This window comes from Cajanus cajan, chromosome 7, assembly GCF_000230855.2.
Source record: "Cajanus cajan strain Asha chromosome 7, NIPB_CcT2T_4, whole genome shotgun sequence".
NCBI classification, from domain to species: Eukaryota; Viridiplantae; Streptophyta; class Magnoliopsida; order Fabales; family Fabaceae; genus Cajanus; species Cajanus cajan.
In genome coordinates, this window is record NC_138523.1 from 4484981 (window position 1) to 4511537 (window position 26557).

At 33.0% G+C, this 26557-nt stretch overlaps 2 protein-coding genes and 1 pseudogene across 2 annotated transcripts; all 3 read left to right on the forward strand.

Moving 5' to 3' along the window:
- The first annotated feature begins 3533 nt into the window (after positions 1–3533).
- On the forward strand, positions 3534–3935 carry LOC145949757 (putative mitochondrial protein AtMg01250). Its single transcript, XM_083060636.1, has one exon. The coding sequence runs from the start codon at positions 3534–3536 to the stop codon at positions 3933–3935; it is 402 nt and encodes a 133-aa protein (XP_082916762.1).
- Positions 3936–8811: 4876 nt separating this feature from the next.
- Positions 8812–11775, forward strand: LOC114916904 (autophagy-related protein 18c-like; annotated as a pseudogene).
- An 11529-nt stretch (positions 11776–23304) lies between these two features.
- Positions 23305–26317, forward strand: LOC145949735 (calcium-dependent protein kinase 17-like). The gene is made up of 3 exons (XM_083060579.1): positions 23305–23331; positions 24528–24752; positions 25918–26317. The coding sequence occupies exons 1-3, from the start codon at positions 23320–23322 to the stop codon at positions 26038–26040; spliced, it is 360 nt and encodes a 119-aa protein (XP_082916705.1). The 5' UTR covers positions 23305–23319; the 3' UTR covers positions 26041–26317.
- Positions 26318–26557: the final 240 nt, after the last annotated feature.

Sequence of the window (26557 nt, forward strand, 5' to 3'; positions counted from 1 at the left end):
AGGCACAATATCTATGGCGTGCCACTTAAGTGGTCTCTTTTTGACACTATTTTATCATGTCTCTTAATTTATTAATTAAGTGAATGATGCTTAAAAAAAACATTGATCAGTTAATTTAAAAATAATGCTCGATTTTCCACTCTGACGGCTGAAATGAGAGGAAATTCGTTGAAGTTGCTGCACGAGGTGGATTTGGTGATAAAGATAGTCATTTCTGCCCAATATTATTTATATATTTCATCTTCTGCATGTGAGAAAAACAAAAACAAATATTTTCCTAAATACCCACGATATATTTTATTTATTTATTTATGAATGATGATATGAATTAGGTTGTTGAGTCAAAAGACTTATCATTGATAGGAAGTAAAATGGACCAAGAAAATGAGTCTTGTTACTGTTTAGAGAAGGAAAATATATATCCTTGGTACAAACTTTCGTTGACGTTATTATTTAAGAGAAAAATTATTTTTTTAATTGTTTTACATATTTTTCCTCTTTACAATTTATTCATTATGCTGAAATCACATTTTATGAAAATAGAGTAATTTTTAATTATCAATTTTAAAATATTATATAAATAATAATATTATTAAAAAAAGTGTTATTTTTCTATGAATTTTTTAAAAAAAAATATTCGTAGAATTTTTTTTATGAATTTTCTTATAATAATAATTTCACAGAATTTTTTTTTCAAGAAATTTCGTAAGAAATTTTTTTGTGAATTTTAAAATTGACAAAAATATATTATTTATGAAAGTATTACCTAGAAACAAAATTTTGCAAAAAACTTAATAGGAATCATGTTCTCGCAAATTTTTATACAAAATTCGTATGAAAAATTACATGTAATAAAAAAAATTTAGTAGTGTATCCATCAAGTAAAAAAAAGTAGTGAGACACGATGAGTATGTATCAAGTAAAAAAAATAGTGAGACACGATGATTATGTAGAGGGACACACTATTAACTAAATAAAAACAAATTAATAAAATAAGGTTGAAGAGAAATTTCAATGCTGGATATGCTACAGGATGATTTTATGTTGTTTATTAATGATTTCCATTCCAATGGCAGGTTAGTAAGAGGATTAAATAGTTCATTCATTATCCTGGTTCCGAAGAAAAAGTGTCCTGAACGTATTGAGGAGTTTAGACTAATCTCTCTTATTGGTTGCCTTTATAAAGTTTTGTCCAAAATTCTTGCTAATAGATTGCGGATGGTAATTTCCAGTGTTATATCTGATTGTCAATCAACATTTATTAAAGGAAGACAAATTTTGGATAGCGTTCTGGTGGCTAATGAGGTGGTGGAGGAAGTCAAGAGGAAGAAGAGTAAATGTATCATGTTCAAGGTTGATTTCTGTAACAGCCCAAAATCGCTGGGCCAGAGGCCCAATTGATTGCCCGGAACGGGCCGTTTCAAAAGTGAAACGGGCTGTTTCGGAAGGAGAAAAATGCCCAAAATTGGAGAAGCAGAACGGGCCGTTCTGGTGGGAGAACGGGCCGTTCTGCTGGGATTGAGAACGGGCCGTTCTGGTTTTGGAACGGGCCGTTCCATTTGAGAATTTTGCGTAGTTTCGAGGGGTCCAGAACGACCGTTCCACTTTTGGAACGGGCCGTTCCGGTAGGTGAGCCTGAAATCCTATAAATAACGCCCCTCACCTGTCATTTTCACTCATATCTCATTCTCTTCCTATTATCTTCTGTTCTCTCTTCTTTTCCTCTTCTTCTCTCTAAAGACCAAGGGGCACTTAGAGGAGGAGACCAAGAGATCCATGTTTTGGTTCAACTGCTGTTTATCCAGGTACGGGGGAAAAGGAGATTATTTGTATGCAAAGTTACATGAGGGAATTGGGTAGAAGAGGATTATGAATAATTTTATAATTATTTATGTTTGGAGAATTATTAGTCTTATGTGATTCTGTATGTATTTAGGACTATGAATATATGATTAATTTGTAAAAATGATGCTCTGGGAGAGTGAACGAAATTATAGAAAAGTGTCTGTAGGTTAGGTTTTGGAAAAATTGGATTATTTCTGTTTGAGGAATTGATGATCCCATTAGATTCTGTATGTGTTGAGGATTAGAAATATATATTTAATTTGTAAGAATGATCATCTGAGAGGGAGAACGAAACTGTAGAAAAGTGCCTGTGAGCTAGGTTTTGGAACAATTGGGGGTTTTACCGTTATGTTGAAATTATATTAAATTGGTAATTCCGTTGATTATTATATTAATTTATGAATGTTATTGTTAGATTACTTGTTAAAAATTGATAATCTAGATGTGAATTGCTTGAGGGGTGTGTAAACCCTTATTTTGTTAGACTTATCTGTTGTGTATATGGAATTGTGTATGTGATATGAAATTGAGCTATGAAATGAGATGTTGTATGAATGTGATTATGATTGTGATTGTGGTGCCTCACATCAATGACCAGGGATGGCACGGCCCCTGGGTAAGTGATGCTACAGGGAGGGCGTGACCCTGGCATGATGTGGGATGAGTAAGACGATTAACACGTATCACTTATGTCAAATATGGAAGTCCTGGCATAGGGTTAATTGCAAGAGATTTTGTGGATTGTGATGTGATTGTGGTTCCTCACATCAATGACTAGGGATGGCACGGCCCCTGGGTAAGTGATGCTACAGGGAGGGTGTGACCCTAGCATGGTGTGGGATGAGTGAGGCAATTAACCCGTATCACTTATGTCAGTTGTGGCATGGCCTTGGCATAATGTTAATTGTAAGATTTATGTTGATTGTGATGAATTGATTGTGATGTGATTGTGATGTGATTGTGGTTCCTCGCACTGAAGACTAAGGATGATACGAACCTTGGGTAAGTGATGCTACAAGGACGAGCGTACCCCTGGCATGGTGTGGGATGTGTGAGGTAATTAATACTTATGTCGGGGCTGGCACGACCTTGGGCAAGAGATGCTATAGGCGTGACCTTGGCATAGGGTTGATTGCAAGATTTGTGATGATTGTGGTGATTGCGAATTGTGACGTGATGATGATGCACGATTGATAAAGTTATGATACATTGAAATGTTTATGAATATTTTGTTGAGTATCGAGTTATAATGAGATGATATGTTGTGTGTTTGTATGTACTTTACATATAGATGTTTTCTTTTCTCACCGTACAATTTTGTGGATGTTTTAGGTGAGGAAGATCCGGCTGCGAGTAGCATCTAGAATGCCAACAGTTAAATTAGGGGTATGCTCTAATATTGTGAGATCGGGGTAGAGGACTTTTAGAATAGAATTTTTATATGGATTTGGAATTGTAAATATCATTTTGAAAAGAATTTGTAAACTCTTGTGTTTCATTTTCTAAATCTTTATTATTGTGGTTATTGAAGAACGATTTTTGAAGTTTCTCATGTGAACCCTTTTACCTTTTTTTAAACATTTATTTGTAAAGTTACAGTATATGTGTTGGGGTAGTAAGGGTGTAACAATTTCGAAAAGGCCTACAACTCTGTGAGTTGGTCCTGTCTACAATTTGTGATGTGTAAGATGGGATTTCCTACTATATGGTGTACCTGGATTGCGGAATGCCTAAAAACATCTAGAATGTTTGTATTAGTAAATGGTAGCCCAACAGAAAAATTCGGTGTATCGAAGGGGTTGTGTCAAGGAGATCCATTGGCTCCTTTCTTGTTTTTTATTGTAGCAGAAGGCCTATTCATGTTGTTCAATAAAGCCAACCAGTTAGAAAGGTTCAAAGGGTGTTTAGTGGGTAAGGATAAAGTACTGGTTGATATTTTGCAATATGCTGATGATACTTTCATTATGGGGCATGCTTCTTATTCAAATATATGGACCATCAAATCAATTTTAAGGTTATTTGAACTTGCATCAGGGCTGAAGGTTAACTTTTCCAAAAGCACGCTCATGGGGTATAACGTAGAGTCATAATGGTTGCAAATAATGGCTTCTACTTTACATTGTCGGGTAGGTTCCACTCCTTTCTCCTACCTTGGGTTACCTATTGGGGCAAATCATAGGATGATTTCTACTTGGCATCCAGTCATTGAAAAGGTTAAAAAAAGTCTCTCTCGATGGAAGTGTAAAACTCTATCCTTTGGTGGTAGAATTGCTCTCCTAAAGTCCGTCTTACACTCCATCCCGATATATTTTCTTTCCTTCTTCAAGGATCCCAAAGGTATCATCTCTTCCATTGAGTCTTTGTTTAAATCTTTTTTATGGGGTGCGGATCAAGATAACAGAAAAATAAATTGGGTAGCTTGGGATGTTGTGTGTAGAGACAAAATCCATGGTGGGTTGGGGATTAAAGATTTTTCAGCCTTTAATTTAGCACTTTTGGGAAAATGGCATTGGAGAATGTTAGTGGAGAAAAATAGTCTTTGGGTGAGAGTTATTAGATCATTATACGGTATCGCTTCACATTTGCCAAATGGGAGTGGTGCAAAGGGTTCAAGGTGGTGGGTAGATTTAAATAGAATTGAAGAAGGGGATTTGGTGAGTAATGAGTGGATGTCCAGTAATTGCTGTAAAGTCATTGGAAACGGGGTAGACACTAAATTTTGGTTGGATAAATGGGTGGGTCATGGAATTCTAGCTCATAGGTTTAATCGATTATATCAAATAGCAATTAATAAAAATGCTTCTATTGCTGAAATGTCTGAATGGGAGGGGGGTGTGGCTAAATGGAAGTGGAGCTGGAGAAGAAGATTATTGGTCTGGGAGCAGCAACTCCTGAATACTCTTGTTAATTTTATCATTGGTACGAAATTCATTGTTTCTGATGAAGATAAATGGTCCTGGATAGCTGTACCAGAAAGGGTGTATACAGTTAGCTCGGCTTATAAGGTCTTGAGGAATGACATAATATTTGCATCTAATGTCATATTTCGGTGGATATGGACTAGCATTGGTCCAACAAAAGTTTCAGCTTTCGCTTGGAGGGTGATTTTGAATAGAATCCTAACTAAAGTTAATTTGTTTAGAAGAGGTGTTCTGCAAGCAACACAATTGGAATGTTGTTTGTGTAGGAATAAGGAAGAAACTACTTCTCACTTGTTTTTTGAGTGTGAGGTCTCTTTTCAGCTCTGGATGGCGTGCTTCAATTGGTTAGGATTAAATTCTGTTATGCATAATTGTTGTGTGCAAAACTTGGAACAATTTTATGGGCTTCGTTATTGTTCTGTGAAGTATCAAAATTGTTGGATTCTTATCTGGTTATCTGTTATTTGGACCATCTGGCTGGCAAGAAATGATCTCATATTCAGCTATAAAATAATTCATGTTTCTGAAATGCTAAATCTGGTACAATTACACTCATCGAGATGGTTAAGGGCTAGATTCCCTTCTTTCAAGTATAAGTTCTTTTCTTTGTCCAATTCTCCTAGTGCCTGCCTTTCTTAATATTGCACATTGGTTGTTAGCTCTCTGGGATACGAGAAGTTTGTTGGATATTAGTAATTAAGTCGTTCTTTATGTGAGCTTTTGGGTTGACGTGGATTGGATTAACTCTCTTAATTTATTTCTATAAAATACTATATGTATATAGGTTAGAGTACCTTTTGTACTCTTATTAATTCTATTTTGCTTATAAAAAAAAAGAAATTTCAATGCTGGATTATAAATGCAGTTATTGTTACAGTTTACCCAAAAGAATAAGTTCCTTGCTGTTAGAAATTTGAAGCTAGGATTTCCCATACCAACAACCCATGATAATTTCATGTTTCAATTTTTTTTCCCTCTTTAATTTGTTGTGTTCTGTTTTCATTAATATTTGAGTTTGGTTTCATGATGGCATGTTCTCATGCTGTTTAGAGAAATTGTGAAGCCGACAAAATTTTTAAAGATAAAATATAATACAAGATATAGATTTTTACATTAAATTTTTAGTTTCTTCCGTTACAAAATCATTTATTAATTTAATTTTTATAGTAATCATTTAATTTTTTCTTTAATTTTTAAATATCAGAAGCATGATTTTCATTTAATATTTTATATTACTAAAAATCCATATAGGATAAGAATAAAATGAATAAAATAAATAAATAAATAATAAGCATAAATAAATAATTATTGCAAATTTAGAAAATCAAAGAAATTTTGAAAACTATAAGTGATTATAATTTATTTTGAAACTTTTGAAAAATATTTATTGTTGAAACTATTGAAAAAAATTAAAGTGAAAACTAAAAAGTTATTATAATTTTTAAAATTGACAATTGAAAATTATTCTAAATTAGAGGTGATAAATGGAAATTTTTTTTTCTGAAATAATATTTAAAAAAAATTTACCAAAAAACCATTTATTATACATTATTTATCCAAATAGACATTTTTACTGTTCATATTCCGAGGAACCGAATTCTGAGCAGTGTTATTTTTATTTTAATTTTTGCGTTTTAGTTTCTAAGGAAGAGGAAAACTGGATTCAGAACGGGCCGTTCTGCAATCAGAACGGGCCGTTCTGCATAAAAAAAATACACATGACGAATGGATCAGAACGGAACGTTCTCCAAGGAATGCAAGCAGAACGAGTTGTTTTCCTTGAAAAATAACCCGTTCTAGTTGCAAAATTGACACATTCCTGAGTCCAAAACAGAAAAAAAAAATTAAATTAAACACTATTCAGAATTTGGTTCCCGGAAACTGAATTCTGAGCATAAAAAATAAAAAATAAAAAATAATAAAGATACTAAGTACCTCCCTAATAATAATAATAATAAAATGTTTAAAGCATTAAAAGTAATAAATCAGGAGCAATAGCATCAAACAGATAATACATAAGCGAATATTAAAATTATATATTAATATAAGAAAAAATGAGGTAATAAATGTAAGATGCTGCCAATGAATCGTGTACAGAGATTGAGCTTTTTCCACATGCCTAGAAAGACATTTTTTTTCATAACACAGCTCCAATTTTTTGACTTAAATATACTAATATATATATTAATACAATGTTGTAACTTGTGCCCAGAATGCTGGATACGCATCAGCCCCGTTTTAAAAAATTATTTTTATTATTTATTTATTTATTTAATAAACACATCTTTTTTTGTGTATGCAGCCACGTTAAATTTTCGGGCCAGTTATCCCATCCTTTAAGGTGCCTTCAACGTAGCGAGAAGATTAGTCACTGCTATCGGTGGTGGATACTTCAGGGACAAACCAAAAACACATCTTTTTTGTGACAGAATTAACAACGGACCAATTTCTAGTTGTATTTTTTAGTGTAACACATAAAGAAAACTTACCATTTTTTATTATTATTCTTTGCCATCTTTTTTATTATATATATATATTTATAAATATATTATTTCTTTATACTCTTAGTATTATTTTCACAATCAATTTTCATTTTTTTTCTTTTTTTCATAATTATTTTTCATTATTTTATACCTATGATGTCACATAATGCTTTTCATTATTTAGCTGCTTCTAGACGTTTTGGTTGCTAGAAAATGGGCTCGTGTGTGCCTTTGAATGTATTTTTGGTGTTATATTCATTTGCGGCTTGATTGGGAATCTATTGTTCCATAAAAATTCCAAAACTTAAAAAGCCTCTTAAACCTAATTCTCAATTAAAAAAAATAAAAATAAAAATTATACGCTTTGAATCTTAGACCCTGGGGTGTTCCCTATTGATGCTAGAATTAATTATATCGGAGATGGACAATTTTGCGAAACCCAGCAAGAAGAATAACATACCAAATGTTTTAAAATTATTAAAATAATGTTTTATTAATTAAATGATTTTTATAATATTTTAGAGAATTTAAATAATTATAAATATTTTTAATTAAATAATAAATATTTGTGAAATAATTTTGTATAGTAATTATTAGAGAATTACAGTTAAACTTTTTATTAAAAGGTTAAATGAAGGTTAAATTTTATAAGAGGGACTATCTCAGTTTTTTATTTTCACACTTCTCACTTTTACCTTTTACTCGTACATTCTAAAGAATTAGAAAGAGAATATGAGTTTGTAGGAGATCACCTTAGAGATATACGTCCTTTGTCAAGGAGAAATAAGTAATCTCGTTCAAGGCGTGAAATGTATGTTAGATAGTGAGATTGATCCTTAACTCCTTCTCTGTTACTTGTATTGTATGAATGAGATTTTCCCAATTAATTGTATTAAAATTGTTTTCATTCTTGTCTATGGTTTTTCATTGTTCTATTTGATATTGTATATTTGTTTATGCCTCAATTTCATGATTGAGCTTGTAATTATGACTTTTAAATTGCCTATAGGTTCCCGTGGGAATCCTAAGGGACTTTAATGGTTATTTTGTGAATAGTTAGTATGAGTATGTAATCAAAATGTGATATTAGTGCCTTCTTAATGCTTAATATGCCTTTTTGAACATCTTTACCGATTGAATGAAAATTTCACTACAACATTTTTTATATTAGGCAACGAGTTTTTAGGCAACGCCTAAAAAAGTGTTCTCGAAATATGGAATAGGCAACAACTTTGTAATCTGTTGGCACTTTGTTTGACAACAATTATAAAACCGTTCCCAAAAGCACATATAGGCAACACTTGATCAAAGCATGCACTATTCTCTTTTCAATATTAACAAAACTGTTCTTGAAATATGAAACAAGCAACAAATTTCTAATCGTGGCCACTTTTCTACCTAACAGTTTAAAAACCGTTCTTAAAATTGATATTAGGCAACAATTTATAAATTATTGCTTATTTTATATCATGCAACACAATAAAAAACGTTGCTTAATATTATACCCACCCTTTCGTGCTTGCGGGAAATATTAATTAAAAAAATTAAACTTCTCCCTTTAATTCCAAAAATATTACACGCTGCCCTTTCACTCATCAGCAACCCCCTCTCCCTCTCTTCAAATCCCCAAACCCTCCTCCACTCCTACACCGCTACAAACCCTAGATTCCAACGAGGTAGCTCCTCCCACCGCCACCGCCACCGCCACCGCCACCGCCACCACCACCGCCACCACCACCGCCACCCAAACCCTCGATTCCCACTTCTCCACCCTCCTCCACCTCTCCTTCAACCAGGACTCCGGCTGCTTCGCTGCCGCCACCAACCACGACTTCCGCATCTACAACTGCGACCCCTTCCGCGAGATCTTCCGCCGCGACTTCGGCCCCGACGACGGCATGGGCCTGGTCCACATGCTCTTTCGATGCAACATCCTCGCCTTCGTGGGCGGCGGCTCCGAACAAGGTGATGGTATGGGATGACCACCAGTCCCGGTGCATTGACGAGCTCTCCTTCCGGTCGGAGGTGAAGGGCGTCCGTCTCTGGCGTGACCGCATCGCGGTGGTCCTGGCCCACAAGATTGAGACTATTACTAACCCTAAGGGCCTCTGCAACCTCTCTCACGTTTCCGCCACCATGGTGTTGGTGTGCCCTGGCCTGTAGAAGGGCTAGGTTAGGGTTGAGCATTACGCCTCCAAGAGGACCCTTCGCCCTCACTCACGATGGACACTTGCTTGCCACCGCCAGCTCCAAGGGCACCCTCGTTAGGCTCTTCAACACCCTCGATGGTTCCTTGCTCCAAGAGGTCTATTCCATCTCATTCTTTCTTGTTTTTCACTTGGGACAAAACTTAAAATGCTTTCTTCCTTGCATACAAGGATTTGTTTTAGATTTTGCATACCTAATTAACAAACATGACATTTTAGTTCTTTTTCCACATAACTCTGCCCCTAATTTGCACAAATCCAAAGTGATTTCAGATTCTATTCAAAGTGTGTTATCCTAGCTAAAGAAGATTTAATTTCTAACTTGACTGTGCCTGGATATGACTTTTACCCAAAACTGCTTACAGGGCATAAGCTAAGCCCTCTAAGCAAATTTGATTTCCATGTATTTTCTGTTTCATGATAGTTTGAACCTTTAATTAGTGTTAGAAGCTATTGTTAATAATTGTGAATGTTCCTGGTTATTATGGATTCATTTTTATAGTTGTAACCATGATTAATTTGTTTTCTTTGACATTTTGGTCAATAAAGTATACTCTACTATTTTTGTCCAAGATTGTTTAAAACTTTTGACAACTGAGTATTATTCGCATGATAGCAAGTAATTAATTAATAAGATTGTTTAATGTGAGAGCTCATCTCATAAATTTAACCATGAAACTTATTGAAATAAACTAAAGTAACTTATTTTGGTAAGCTTAACCAAGAAATTAATAATTAATAAGAAAGTAACTTATGCAGTTGATTTTTCAATAGATCAGATTTTCGTTGCATCATAGTAACTTGTATTGTTATATGTGGATGTTTGGTTGATATCCTTTTATTTTTTTGTGGATTTTTAGGTTCCGTTTAAAAAAGAAAATGGTCAAATGGTTACAGTCCCACTTTTCCACTGGTAGCTTTGTGTTGGGAATCTTGTGATGATGGTAGCTTTGGTGCCCAGCCCATGGCTGTTTCAAGGGAGTTTCTATTTCTGATTTAATAGAGACAGATGGTGTTCTCATACTTTTTACTTGATTTTGGAGAATGTCTTATTCCCTAGTTGTTCTTCACTTATTTTCTCTCGAATGTGTATATGACTTGTTTTTTAATGATAATAATAAGGAGACTTAAATTTGTTATTTCTTAATAAATTTGCTTGAACTTTACATTTACATATTCCAGTTTTATAGTTCCTTAATACATCTGGCTTAGTGTATTTAACTGTGCGCTACTTAACAAAGCAAAAGCTATGTGCATGCAAGGGGTTTTTCTATTCATCATGTGTTTAAACATATCACGGTAACAGTCTTTGTTGCTTATTATTTTCATTTGATTCTTTTAGTTACTCTTTAAAGTCTTTCTTATTATAGATCCTTTTTGTTTTACATTGCAGGAGTATGCAGCGATAGCTTTGCAGTATTTTCTTGGGAACCAAACTGAAACGTGTCTGTATTCTGTTTTGGTACTGTAATTTTCTTTATTTTTTCAAATCGTGGAACTTCTTTTGATTAGAAGGTATTAATTCTAGATGTACACTAGGTTTTCTTATATTTCTGCCTTTTTTTTGTAGCACTGGATTTGCAGCTACGAGACTCTATTTTCAAAATCATGCAGGTTCAATTTGCAGCTTCTAGAACTTTAGATTTTCTTATCCTTTGGTCAAATTACTAAACTCAATTTGTTGGTGGTGCAGCAAATGTTCACGGCTACTTGCCAGGGTTTTAATTCGTATGGTCAGGGTTTTAATGGGTGATACCATGTGTTTTCAACCTTTTCAAGATCCTGGTGACTGCAAAAATCTTTGTTACATAATTCAGGCTCATATGGAAATGCTGGGAAATGGCCATGCCTTTGTTGTTGCACGGCCTCCTAAGGTATTTGTGTGCTCTCAACAATGCTATTGGTTTCATAGATTACTTTAGAATGTAATAGTGTATTTGTTTGATAAATTATTGTAGAGGTTTGACAGATATAGGTTTAGTTCTCTTTATGATTTTGATTAATTGTCTTGTGTCACAAGCGGTATTACTGGGACACCTCCTTCTTCTGCCTCAACCCATAGTCCTGGTCATGGTAAGGTATGATTTATGCCTTTGTCGAGTTCTAAATTATATTTTAATTCATTTCATTTGCATATACCAAACCAGTTATGAAATTTTTTTCAGTATAACTAGCTTTAACTTATGTTAATTGTTGGAGATTGATTGGGGATTAATTTTATAAGTTTTCTAAGTGAAAAAATATATTTATATGCAGGAAAGACTTGATGATGAAAGACTTGATGAAGATCAACCTTATGATGATGAAGAGACTGAATGATGTTATTTACATGGATGGATGACTAGCTATGCATAATATTTCTAGATGACACTTTATTTTGAAATTTAGAAATTTTATGTAAACTTTGACATCTTTGGATGATTTTATTTGGAGTTTTATGCTTTTGAATTGTCATATACTTGGAACTAATTAATGCAAGTGAATTTTACATGTGTTTGAATTTTATTTTATAATTTATTTTATTATTTTTTGAGGATGAAATCAATTCTTTATTTTATATATATATATATATATATATATATATATATATATATTACATTCATAACCATTTAAAAGTAGTATATGGTGAAGATTATTGATTAAATAATGGTGTGTTATTACCAATATTATAAGTCAATATAAAAATAATCGTTGCACGTTTATTTAGACAACGTTTACAAAATTATAGCTTAAATTTGAGTCTAAATTGTTGCCTATATTATCTCATAGACAACCTTAAAAAAAAATTTCTAATGTCACTAGCAATGGTCATAAAAGTGTTGCCTATAAAAAAAGACTACATTTCTAAAACCGTTCTTTAAAAATTTATAGTGTTGCCTTAAATTAAAAAAAAAACCGTTGCCAATGAAGATCATGAAAACCGTTCCAGGAAGTTTAGGTAACGGTTTTTTTGACATCGTGGGTATATGCCAAAAAAACCGTTGCATATTGGAATAGGCAACGATTGATAAATCCACGCTTGACAAACCGTTGCCAAACCGTTCCCTAAACTTTCAGGAACGGTTTTTTTGGCTTTCAACAACGATTTTTTATTGTTGTCATAGACAACAAATGTTGTAGTTTGAATGATTGGAACATGTAATTCAAAAATTCGGGTGTTATGCAATAATTGTTGTATATTGTTGTCTATCTTCATGATCTATCACGAACAAGAGTCCTTTTTCATATATGAAAATTATACAATCAAAATTAAAAATAACCTGAGACATGTGATAACACTATTCTTAAGGATCTAAGATACGGTTCTTTAAGAGATCATGGATGAAAAACCCTTCGGGTAGACAAGTGGTCCCTGAAGTGAAGAGTTTTGTAAGATGACTCCTCTAGATTCTTAGTTTAGTTTATACAGTATGGGGACAAATTGAGTCATATTGTTGCTTGAAGTGACCAATATCACTAAAATACGTGACAACATATTTTAAGTTTGTGTACACCCATATATAAAGAGATATACGTAGTTATATACACACATGATATACATATTATATATACACAATAGTGTAAAGAGATGTATAAACCATTATGTAAACATCTGTATACAGTTATCTATATATATATATATATGTATATATATATATATATGTGTGTGTGTGTGTGTGTGTGTGTGCGCGCGCGTAGTGGTACTTGTGTTTAATTTGAATGATATTAATATAGTTAGCTTTTGTTTTTTTATGTTATTTTGTTATTGATTTTCTTTTTACACGAGCTTACCATTTACTTTTCATGATGTGGATTGTGATGATCATACTTTGCTTGACAGCAGATTAAGATTAGGTGGATGATGTGCCTCTGGTGGAGGATTTTTTGTGGTGTAATTATTTTGATACAGCTAGTGTATAGAGCTTGACCAACACCTAGGATTTATTCTTTTAGTTTTTGGATAGTTATTTAGTAATTATTGTATATACATCTTTAGGATAACTATTACCTTAAAGGCCTTTTTGATTATATAAATATTTTACACTTATGAATAGGTTTTTGGTTTTAAGTTTTCCTGTACTTATTATATATACAATGTTACCTAAATATCCAGGAGTTGATGTATATGATTCTAATGAAGTTGGTTGTATGTGATTTTTGTGATATGCATGAATGTTTATTGTTTCACTACTGTGATGGCCTGGCAGGCGGGTTGTTATAATTATTATGTCTAAATTGTAGTTCCAAATGTCTACTTTTCAACCTAACAAACAAAACCTCATTTAGTAATCTCACAAAGAGCATTCATCAAAATATCGAGACGTGTCTATACCAAAATTTTTAGAATCAAACAAATCACACAAAATCTTTAAATTATACACTCAAAACCCCCAAAACCCATACATAACAACCCTAACCCTTAGAATGCACAACTCAATATCAATTTAATCGATCCAAACGAATACAAATCATAGCATACTATACTAATATAATTTCAATCAATTTCATACTCTAGAGACCCCCTCAAATAGATAACCTAAGAGGTTTAAGGTTCACCTCTCTACCCTTATCTCTCATACATGCTTAGGACTTGATAATTCCTTTTCCCCAACTTGGAATGATGATTCTCGAGAAATAATGCTCCTCTGACAGCTTCTGCCATTAATCCATGTTTTCCCCTATGACCACCTTTATTTCTCCTTAACTCTAAGGGTTTCAGTATGGGCACAAAAAGAGGTGATGGTTTTCATTATAGTGGCTGCTTTTGAATTTGTTGCATGTTGAAGTTGGGGTTTGGATGCAAAAGTCATGAACTAGATGTGTAAATTTGAGTGTATTTCAATTTGGTGTGGGTAAATCAATGAAAATGGTGTTGTAGGTGATGTTTAGGAAGAAAAACTATGAAGTGTAAGTAAGATATAAAAGGGAAAACCATTAATATGCAAAAATATATTGCACCTAATGTTGTAGCCGCAGTTGAGCATTGCAGCCATAGGGAAAAATTGGATGGTTGAGATCTAGCACTAGAATTTCAGTTGAGTGTTGTAGTTGTAGTTGAGTGCTGCAGCCATGGGAAAAACTAGGATGGTAGAGATCCAACGCAGTAGGTATGAGAAAAAAACTAGGTTGGCAAAAATTCAGCATTGAAGCGATGAATTGAGCACTATAGCAGTGGCGGTAAATGACCGAATTTGGTCTTGAGGTCTTCATAAAAGTTGTAGCCTTGAATATTATCTTTCTAATGAATTTTAAATAGCCTAAAAATGAGATCTAAAACTCCAGTTATGACCATTTTAGTGAACAAAGGTAAAACTATCATCAATTAGACAAACTATTACGATTTTTTCAATTTTTAATATGGTAGATGATGGAATTAGAACATGAGTTCTTCATGAAATTTGTAAAAACTCTTCTTATATTTCATATGAGATAAAGATGAGTTTGATAACAATAGTGTAACTCTAATTGTGTTGTGTTATGTGGAAGTTGATATTGTATGCTAATTGATGATCACATGTTGAGAATGATGTGTTAATTCTATTATAGCATATGGTAATATATGATATCCTAAGTTATTATGTGATGAATTGTTGATATGGATGATGATGTTATGAGGATGTTTGAAGTTTTTACATTATGATTGAAGTTGTTATATAGAGATTTATATTCATGTTGTAAGTTGTACTAGTTGTTGGAAGATGTGCTTCAAGTATTCAATTGGATGTTGTTTTTTTTATGGAAAATCATGTTGTATATGTTGTATATATGCAAATTATTGTGTTCCATGTTGTTGGAATTTTTTGGTTTTCAAGAAATTAGGTGAAATCGGGTTCTACACAGCTGCAGAATCTGATATTGTGTGAGGCGTGCCTTCAAGCCGTCGAATGTAGTTCTAGAGGAGAGGTATTTATCTCTTTCATGTTGGGCACATGATTGGTGATGCCAGGTGTGAGGAGAGAGACTCATCTCAGGTTGGAACCTCGTTGAGCGTGGGTTGAATGACGTTGGGTGTGAGGAGAAAGACTCGTCTTTGCTTGAGTTCACAGTAGGCGCTGAAGTGTGTGGCGTCAAACATGAGTCAGGCAGTGATCTCTCTACTTGATCGAGGTCAGACGTGGATGTTGCCATGCCAGGTGTGAGAATGTGGGGCACTTTTTCCCATAGTTTTTAAAAATTAGCTGGAACTGATCAATTAGACCAATTGAACCATGAATCGATGATTTGGCCGATCTAAACCTTTAATCAAATTAGATATGCACCTGACTTGGTGTGACTTGGTGAGACTCGGTCAAATTCCTAGTTGAACCATCAACTCGTCGGGTTTCATGACCTAGGTCAGGTCATCACTTTTTTTTAAAAGAATAATAATTCAAAACAACGTCGTTTTGAGTTTTAAAAAAATCAAAATTAGAAGAAAAAAAATTTAGATGTTGCGCATCTTGTTGAGTCTTCAATCACGCTCCCTAAACCTAAGTCCATAAAATTGAGAGTTTGAGACCAAGAAGGGTGAAGGATGATCCATAGGAGAGCTCACGCTTGAAGACCATTTGGCCTTTAACTAGGTCCATAGTGATAGAGGACCATCCTTGGAGCTTTATGTGAGACCCATTACTAGGTCCATGGCTAGGAGATTGGAAGAGGATAGGGGAGCTAACACCTTAGAGACATGCTTCTTATGGATATTAATCATTCTCAGAAGCCTTGTTAGCATTAAATTTATTATTCCTATTTTACCCTTGTCTTTAATTTCCTATTTTACCCTTATATTTTGGGTACCATAGACATAAGATTTATTTTACTTGTAATTCCTATTTTACCCTTGTATTTTGGGGTGTCTTAATCATAGGATTTATTTTTATTTGTATTTCCCATTTTACCCTTGTATTATGGGGTGTCTTAGATTATAGGATTTTATTTTATAGCTAGGTGTTTTATTAAGGTTGGAAACTAGGCCTTACATGTTTTTTGGTGGCATTAGATTTATTTTTGGACTTGGCAATAGGGATGGCAACGGGGCGGGGCGGGTACGGGTTTCATGATACCCGTCCCCGTCCCCGCAAGTAAAACTCATCCCCATCCCCGTCCCCATACCCGTCGGGTATGGATTTTCATCCCCATCCCCGTCCCCGTCGGGTATCGGGTATACCCGTACCCGTACCCGTACCCGTCAATTTTTTTATTTTTTATTTTTTTAAAAAAAAATAATATTTTTAAATTATTTTTTGTTATTATATTATAATTATAATTAAGTTATTTTTTTATCTCACATTATAATAAATAATCATACATAAAAAAATATTAAATTTTTTTAATATAATTAAATTAAAAGTGAATATTAAATTAAAAATGAGAACGGGGACGGATATGGGTACGGGTACGGGGCGGGTAAGTACATACCCGTACCCGTACCCGTACCCGATTCAATATATCGGGTTTTACCCGTACCCGTACCCGTACCCGGTCAAACCGGGTATTCCCCGTCAAAGTCGGGACGGGTTCGGGTATTACCTACGGGTACGGGTATATTTGCCATCCCTACTTGGCAAAGCTTAGGCCCAAGTGGAGGGCACCTAGGTTGCATGGTCTTATCATGCACCTAGATGTAGCTTAATCAAATCCAAAGATTCCATTCTTAGTCACCAAGTAGCATCTAGGGTTAATTTAGGTTTCATCTGAAGTGCATTTGGCTTGCATTACTTGGCCATGCACTCTCAAATGTAACCATAAATGTATCCTCCCTTCTATAAATACCCTAGGCTAGCCTCCTTGTAAATACTTTGAAAATTAATATAGAGAGAGCCTTTGAGCCTTTATATTTTCCTTAGTCACTCTTGGCTAATATTCAACCAAACCCTACCTATCTTCACCTTGAGAGAAAACCCTAGAAGTGGCCCTCATCATCCATGGAGTGAGCCAAACCCTACTGTGTCCTCTCAAACCTTTTATCAAACACTTAACCTCCACTCTCCATTTTTGTCAGTTTCCTCCATCAAAGATGTCAATCTTTAAGAACTTGATCAAAGGAGCCAAGGCTTCCTTCACATTGGTCATCATCTCTCCACCAATGCTAGTAAGGATGCCATCACATGGTTAGGAGGTTAGAGGAAACTTCTACATAAGAGGTGCTTCTTAGACCTATGCTCAATATGAACATTGAGTATGATTCCTTTTTTTAGTCTCATAGTCTCTATTGTACATACCTTGTATATTTTGAATTCTTGTACCTTGTATATAGTAGATACTTGTATAGGTGTATTTTGCGATTGTGTTTGTGAGACATTTTCTTTCATTTCTTATAAGGATTTTAGGTTATGTTACTTGGAGACTTTTTCTCCGTTTGACGTTGTATTAAGGGTCATTGATTTTCATAATTTTAGTAGTAGAAGAGGGTGATAAATAGTAAGGTGTGTAGGTATAGCTAGTAATTGGGTCATTGGTAGGCCTAGGCTAAATTTTACATATTAGACTTTTTTTCTTCCATTTTTTTTTTCAAGGAATTGATTTAGGTAGGTCTCACCATCAATTGGTGAACCTAACTAAACCAATTCCAAAAGTTTTGAATTGGATTAATTGTAGGAAACAACCTTGGCCGCCTAGCTCACCTTCCTTGGCAGAAATTACCTTGGCTTCTCCCATACACTTGGATAGCTTGTGCTACAAGCTTCTAGTTTAGCTTGCTTCTCAAGCATCTATGTTAAAAGCTTGTTCAACAAGCTTCTAAGTTACTAGACTGATTAGCTTGGGTGTAAGAAGGCTAACCATGGTTCTCCTTTAACTATAGTTAGCCTAGCTTGCACAACAAGCCACTCCTTCATTATATAAGTCTTTTCCTTCACTTTGTAAACACTTTTGATGCATTATATGAGAGAATTATGAAATTTCCTCTGAATTTTCTCTCTTCCAAAAGTCTCAAAACTCTTTGATTTTAATCCAATTCTCTTATCCTTTTCACACAAGAGTGTGGTGAGTTTTGAAGTGGCTAATCTTACTCCAAGGAGTGGCGCCACTTGAGAGTGTTCTTCACCTTTTAAGGTGAACCTTAGAGCTTCTACCTACAATGGAGGCTTCAACAAAAGCTTAAGGAGAATCAAGGAGTCGAAGATCTAGGGAGGAACTTGAAGAGAAGCCAACAACAATTTAGTTTTCTCTTAAGTTTTCCATCAACTGCCTTGTCATGCCATCGCCCTATCACATTGTCACCCTACTATGCCACAACCCTTCTTCGACGTTGTGCAACACGTAGAAGAGCACGTTACAGACCAAACACGTGTGCCACATAGAAGAACATGTGTAGTCTGAGTCGTTGTTGTCATCGTTCAACACCTCCCATCCCCTCTACTGCACCTTCCATTTTCTCTGCCATTGCACGCCTTCCATCTTTGATGCCACTATGGCATCTCAGCTTTGCGTTGCATATAATAGCATTGGGTTTTCATTTTCACTCTATGTTGCATTTTTTGTTGTTATTAACGTTTCATGTTCGCGTTCATAATTCATTACGACATCTTGTGTTCAGGTTTTAGTCCACACTCCTTCTTGTTTAGGTTAACAACCATATTATTTAATCTTGACAGCTTGGATGCTCTTCTTAGTTATTTTGTACATTGAAATGTTGGACGCTCTATTTGTAAAATATAATTATATGTTAGCTTTTTTCTTTGTCTATGTAATTTGGTTGCTTTAACATTATGTTAGCTGCTCTTTGACTCTATAATTTGGTTGTTTTAACATTATGTTATTGTTACCTGTTATTTGAAGCTATAATTTGATTATTTTAGCATGATATTATTGTTAGCTACTCTTTGGCTGCTCACTAGTATATTAGTTTTGGTTGATTTAATTTACAATATTTTTTTTGTTTGTTGTTATTGCGTGATATTTAAATATTAGGTATGGCAACTAGTGAAACGCCATCAACACTAGAGGGTTCTACTCAAAACTCTTTCCAAAACAATTTTAGAGGGAAAATTGATATAACTTGGGGGCATTATAAATTGCTTAAGGAGAATGAAAAATCTGTTATGTTATGCATTTACTGTGATAAAGTTATTCAGGGAGATGGATTTAATAGGTTTAAGAGTCACTTGGCTGGTGAGAAAGGTTAAGTATAACAATGTAAGAAGGTTCCTGCAAATATTCATTCTCAGATGACACAAAAATATTGATGAATGCAAGAGCAAGAAAAACAAAATTCAAGAAGAAAATGATGATAGTTACTTTTTTCCCGCCTATTGAAGAAGGTGAAGTGTGTAACATCCTAAATTTCAGATACAATATTATTATATTATTCTTAAAATAGTAATCAAATTTTTTTTTGTTATTATATTTTAAGAACAAATAGAAAATAAGTACAATATTTTATAATTTTAATACATTAAAATTTCTATTGTCAAATTTTCAAAATTAAAATGGAAATATATAATATTTAATTATATTCAAAAATCCTATTTATAATATATTTTTTTAGAATAATATTTTAATTATAAATTATATATAAATTATTACAATATATATATATATATATATTGTAAATTTAATTACCTTTATAATTTGGATTATTATATATAAATATATAAAAATACATATAATATATATATATATATATATATATATATATGCATATTATAAATTTTTTTCTTCTTCCCGAAATTTTTAGTGATTTAAAAAAAATCCACTGCAATAAATGCACGGATAACCCTAGAAGCTCAAAAATCTTATCTCTACTGATTTCAAATGATTCTATGCTATCCATACGTAACTAACAGAAGCAAATGGTAGTGAAACTAAATTAATTGAAATCAATTTACCATTAGATAGCAACTAAGCAATCATTACCCCTCATGCTATAAATAGGCTTCATCTGCAGTAAAATTGGAGACACAAGTTACGGAAGGAGAAAAAGAGAGAAGTAAGAAAAGAGAGAAGGAAGAGAAGAGAGAAAAAGAGAAAGAGAGCGAAGTGAGCAGAAAGATAATAGTAAAATTTTTACACAACTAACTCTTGATAAGTCTACATTCTAAGGTAACGGGAAGGAGAACTTTATCTCTTTAAAGTTTTATATACTACTATGTTTATTTATTTATGTTATTTTTTATGTATATTTATTTAGTGAGGTGTCCTGATAGACTATGGCCAAGACCAAGGAATCCAAGAGGTGATATCTTAAAAGAACCAAGAGGAATGTGATGATCTTAAAGACCTTTTCATATGTTTGTACATATAGTAGTCTCTTTGTATAGGCTTATTTTTGCCTTTGTATTTGTGAGACACTTTATTGCATTTTATTAGTCATTGTATAATGTTTCTAGGGTAGGTTACTTGGGAACTTAGACTCCATTTAACCTAACCTTGAAGTACACTCATTTTCTATTTTTCCAGTAGAAGTGGGGTGACATTTAGCAATGCTTGAAGGTGTGACTAGTAATTGGGCCAGAATTGGGCCTAAGCAAAATTTTACATAGTGGACTCATTTTGCTCCTAATTTTTCATAGGTTTGATCTAGCTAGGTTTCATCATTTTTGATGGACCTAACTAGACCAAACCAAACATTTTAGAAAATAAATCATGGAACAAAATGGAGCCAAAATCCGCCTAGCCTATGTACTTCTCCTTCTTGGCCGAAATTGTTAATCACTTAGGGTTGAGAAGCTTGTGCCACAAGCTTCTCTTTAGCTTGCTTCCCAAGCAAGCTAAGTGAGAAGCTTGCTCCACAAGTTTCTAGACCACCTTGGACGGTCAAGCAACCCTACCATGGTTCCTAGTGAACCATGATTAAGGTTAGCTTGCTCTTTAAGCTACCTACTTCTATATATTTGTAATTTCTACTCTTGTAATCACTTTTGAACAATTTGAGACATAAACTTCAGATTTCTCTCTCAAGAGTCTCTCTAAAACCGTAGAGAATTTTCTCTCTAAGGTTTCTACCAAAGGTTCTTCAATCTTTGCCTTGGTTCCTCAAGCTTCTACAACAAGCTAAGGAGAAACCGAACCACTTCATTGCTTCTACTCCATTGAAGGTTGCTTCGTGGAGATTCAAGCTTCTTTTCAAGGAATCCTCAAGAGTTATTCGATCTTGGAATGGAGAACTTGAAGATTCAACAATCTTCTCCAATTAGCTCCATCATGTCCCTAACCTCATTTATTTGCTTAACCTATGATTATTTTTATTCATAATAATTATTAAGGTGTTCATATTTCATATTGTTTAATTATTTTATAATGATTGTCATTTTTATTTATATCATTGGTACTCTTAATATATATTTTTTACGTAAATATATTTATTGTAAATATATTTTATAATCAACTATAATATAGTTGTGATATCTTGGACTCGTCTGGTTGTTATTTCTTCATGTATTTATGAAGATAAATATTGTTCTATGACCATAGAAGATAAAGTTTGAATTATTTATAGCTGGATGTTTGACCTTGGGGATTTAAATGAGTAAGGACTTGTGGTGAAATATCATGATTGATATTTGGTTGATATTATGATAATGTTCATTTATCCTGACTAGTCACTATTAAAATAATTCAAATTTTATTATAACAATAAAAAATTAATTTTTATGTTGATTATAGACAATCTTGTTCTTTATTTAATTAATTGTATTTATTTGATAATTTTTCTCACTCCTTATTTTTATGTGTAAAATTAAATATATTATAAAATAGATGGATCTACTGGCCATTCCAGGTCCTTTTATAGTAGTTATCACTGTCGTTTTTCCTAGGGGTAATTGGAATGTAGACGCTGTCTCCAACTCAATCACGTTCCAAGGCATAGGACTGTCTTCGTTCGTTTTCTTTCCCAATCAAGAAAATCTCACTATTGTAGATGGACCCATTATAGTGACTTTCTTTTTACCACCAGCAAATCATGCAAATCCTATTGTAAACTTATTTTCACCACCAATGTAAATACTATCGTAGTAATAGTAGAAAAAAAATAGTATGTAAGACATGTACTCTAAATAATAGTAGAATAATATGTAATGTAAATATTGGAAATAATAATGTAAGATACAAGTAGTTATAATTACGTATATTATTGCAAATATTTTAAGGTCATTATAAGTTAAATATGTGTATGTGATTTTGAAAATTTTATTTTATTAAGCATAATATTAGTAATAACTTACTTGTGTTTTCAATCTATAAATATATATAAATTATATGAAAATATATATACGTATAAAATTGGGGTTAATATTTATACTATTAGACGTTACAAAGTGCTAGAAGTGGAACAATCAACACAAGCAATATCTACATTTCTAAAAGGCAAGAACCGCAATGCTAAATTTTTTATGCCTAGAACAACTCCAAGTTTAACCTACCTTAAAAACTATGTTGCAAAACAAAAAAGTAATAGAAAAATGTGACGTTGCTATTGCCAAATTGTTCATTGATGCATTTGTTCTATTCAATCCAACTAATTCAACATATTTTCATTAGAACATTTTAATATGTATATGCCAATAGAAACATTTACTAGTATTATTTAAGCACTATAATAGTATCTCTGCAACATGCAATGCTTGTCTGTGGTTTGTATGCTCATTTTGTACCACAAGATTGACAGGACTTCTTAATTATTGAGGAAGTAAAATTGTTCTTCTGTGCTTTCATGGATTAACCATTTCTATGCTTTATAGTAAAGCCAGAGCTGGTTACTTTGGACATAAATTTTACAATTATCATTGCCAAATTTGAAATAATATCATTCCAGGAACCTTTATTTTTTTCTTGCTTATATATGTTTAATTCCCTGTAGGTCATCCTTGGATTCAAGTTGATGGTGTAGCTCCTGACAAGCCACTTGATTCTGCTGTATTAAGTCGCTTGAAGCAATTTTCTGCTATGAACAAACTCAAGAAAATGGCTCTTATAGTAAGTCTGGACGTGGAAGCTTGAAATTTATTTGTTATATAATTGACTTTATTGATATATAAATTTGAGAATGGAGATACATGTGTTAATAGATTGGAAGTCTTTCATTATGAATTTGTGACTGCAAGGTGAAAATGGGATGTTATTATTTGCACCTATTCATTTAATCATTCTTTTATTTTTTTAGATTATCGCAGAGAGCTTATGAAGAAGAAATAGCTGGCTTAAAAGAAATGTTCAATATGATAGATGCAGACAACAGTGGTCAAATCACTTTTGAGGAACTTAAAGCAGGTTTGAAAAAAGTGGGTGCTAATATTAAGGAGTCTGAAATTTATGATTTAATGCAAGCGGTAAGTGTTTTTTTAAGCATGTGTTATAAAACAAATAGAAACAAGTGGTATTCGTTGGATAATGGTCCACAAAATAAATGAGAAATGTATATCTTTTGCCATAGTTAAGCTTTCTGTAATTAAATTGCGCATGAATTGTTACGGTACACTTCTGTTTCTGTCATGAATTTACTGTTAGAGGAAAGGGTTAATCATAATTCATAATATACTAATCAGTGATTCTTCATTAATAATTCTTTTCAAGTTCTAATTAATTATATTAAATGAGGCTGCATTTAGTAGTCATTTTGTTGACAAGCAACAGGGGAGTTTGACAACAAGTGCTAGTTGGTTTTCAATTTTAGTATTAGATGCTATTATTAAATATAATTATAGATGGTGCCTATTTGTCTAACTTGTTTTATCATTTGTTTTTTGTTCATGTGTGTCAGAGAGTAGTACTAGCAAGACACTCCCCAATTGGTTAAAAAATTGCGGGACCATCAATAGAGAAAATCATTTAATAAGATGTGGGACTCAATTTTGTCATTTCCAACAAAATTTCAACCAATAAGAGACCAAGAGAGTGTGCTCAAAAATTGTGTCAAAATGTGTTGCTATCATTTCTCATATATTTGATGTCACCAAAGTCATGAACTTTGATATTAGAAAATAAATTTACCATATTCAATAAAATATACCAGGTAGCTAATATAAAAACAACGAAAAAAATTAAATCAAAATTGGATGAAGGGTTATGATGTCTCTTTGAGCTTATACTTAATCACAGATTCGTAGTGATAATGTATTTGTTGAATAGGCTAACTCAAATCTCTAACATATTATCATACCTTGAAATTGTAGGCTGATGTTGATAACAATGGGACAATTGATTATGGCGAGTTCCTTGCTGCAACATTGCATCGTAACAAAATTGAAAGAGAAGATAATCTATTTGCAGCCTTTTCTTACTTCGATAAAGATGGAAGTGGCTATATTACTCAGGAAGAGCTTCAACAGGCTTGTGATGAGTTTGGCATAAAAGATGTCCGGTTGGAAGAGATAATCAAGGAAATTGATGAAGATAATGTAAGTGGTTTACAAATTACAATTCTATGTGGTTTACAAGTGAACTACCTTTTCCTCCGTTGAACAAGAAAGCTATATGAGATAGCTTTGGAAATCAGGATGGCCCTCAAACAAACATACCCTTAGCTGTCTTATCTTTTCTAGTTAAGGGCAGTTTGGATAAATTTTTTCAGAAACACTAAGGAAAATAATAGTTTTTTCATGAGTTCAAATTAATTTATGTATAATCTTTCTCATATTAGCTTCTCTAAAAGCTGTTTTTAACTTATATATAAGCTAATTTTAACTTATAGAGAAGTTAATTTCATTTTTTCCCCTATTTTCTTCTCATATTAGTGCTTCTGGAAATTTTATCCATATAGGCCCTAATCCTTCCTAAATATCTTCAGCTAAAGACTTCCATTGATTAAAAGAATCACCGATAACTTTTGTTGGAATCCAGTTGACATATCTTTGTACAAACTTTTCCTCCACACACCAAACCAAAGGCCTACATGTATAGTAGATTCATTGGATGATTATTATTTTCCTTTTCAGAATTTGTTTGAGTTTGAAAGAGAGATAAAAATCAAGGGGGACATTAATTTAAGGCTTAGCTTTTTAATCCCTTTGAAATGCATCTTTTTCGTTTTTGTGTTTTTTTCTTTTTCTCTTTTTGTAAATATGGTCTCAATTAAAAAAAAAATTCTTTTAGTCCCCTTAGCACATTGTTTCAATCCCTATAAAGTTGTAAGATTTTTATATATATGACCCTTTTATATTAGTTCTTGTTATTTAGGGAACGTTAGGATTGTTTTCTAATTTCTTTTAACAATGTCATCACTTAATAGATCAGTAACTAAAATTAAAAAGAATTAACAACGCAAATAGGGAGAAAAATTAAAAGAACCAAAAAAGAAATTACAGGAACTAAAAAGTTATTTACGCCTCAATTCAATGAACCCATAATTGTTTCCACTTATTTTGGACATCATTAATGTGGCATCATGATACACAAGTTTATGATAGTGTGTACTTTGAAACCCATCACAATAATATAGTATTGTGCATTCTGCTATCTATGGTCAATGTTTTGCTCAAAAATTGAAGACCCTTTAGCAAGAATATGATGCTTCTATAGAATCAATGCAGTTATGATTAATGTCAGCTGTTTAATCGTATGCAGGATGGACGCATAGATTACAATGAGTTTGTGGCAATGATGCAGAAAGGAAATCTTCCAGCGATTGGCAAGAAGGGCCTAGAAAATAGCTTCAGCATTAAGTTCAGGGAGGCATTAAAATTGTAGTGTTCGTTCTCAGCATTGAGATTTTTTTGTTTTTGGTGTTCCTTATATCCACTCATCCCTCCTCTTCTCTTTAAAGGTTCAAGATTTTATACATAGTGCAAAGTGTTTGCATGGGGATTTAGCTGGGCCTTTTTATCTCTTCAGTTATTTTGTTTGTGTCCACTTTAAATGGATTTTTGTAATTATGAGAATATATTAAAGAGAGATATCTGTCCAAATTAGTCATTGATTGTCAGTTTTATATATTTCGTGGACTATGTCCATATTTTACAGGAAATTGATTATTTGTGAATTGGATTTAGGTGTATGCAGTTATTTTGTTTGTCCAATTAAAATAGATTTTTGTAATTATAAGAATATATCAAAAGAAGATATTTATTAAGATTAATTTTTAATTATTACTTTTAAGATAGTGCATGAATATGTTCATATTTTATATTTTATCAGAAATTGATTGATTGTCAATTGGATTGACACCATCCAAACACCTGAAGTGATGGCTTAACATGGATACATT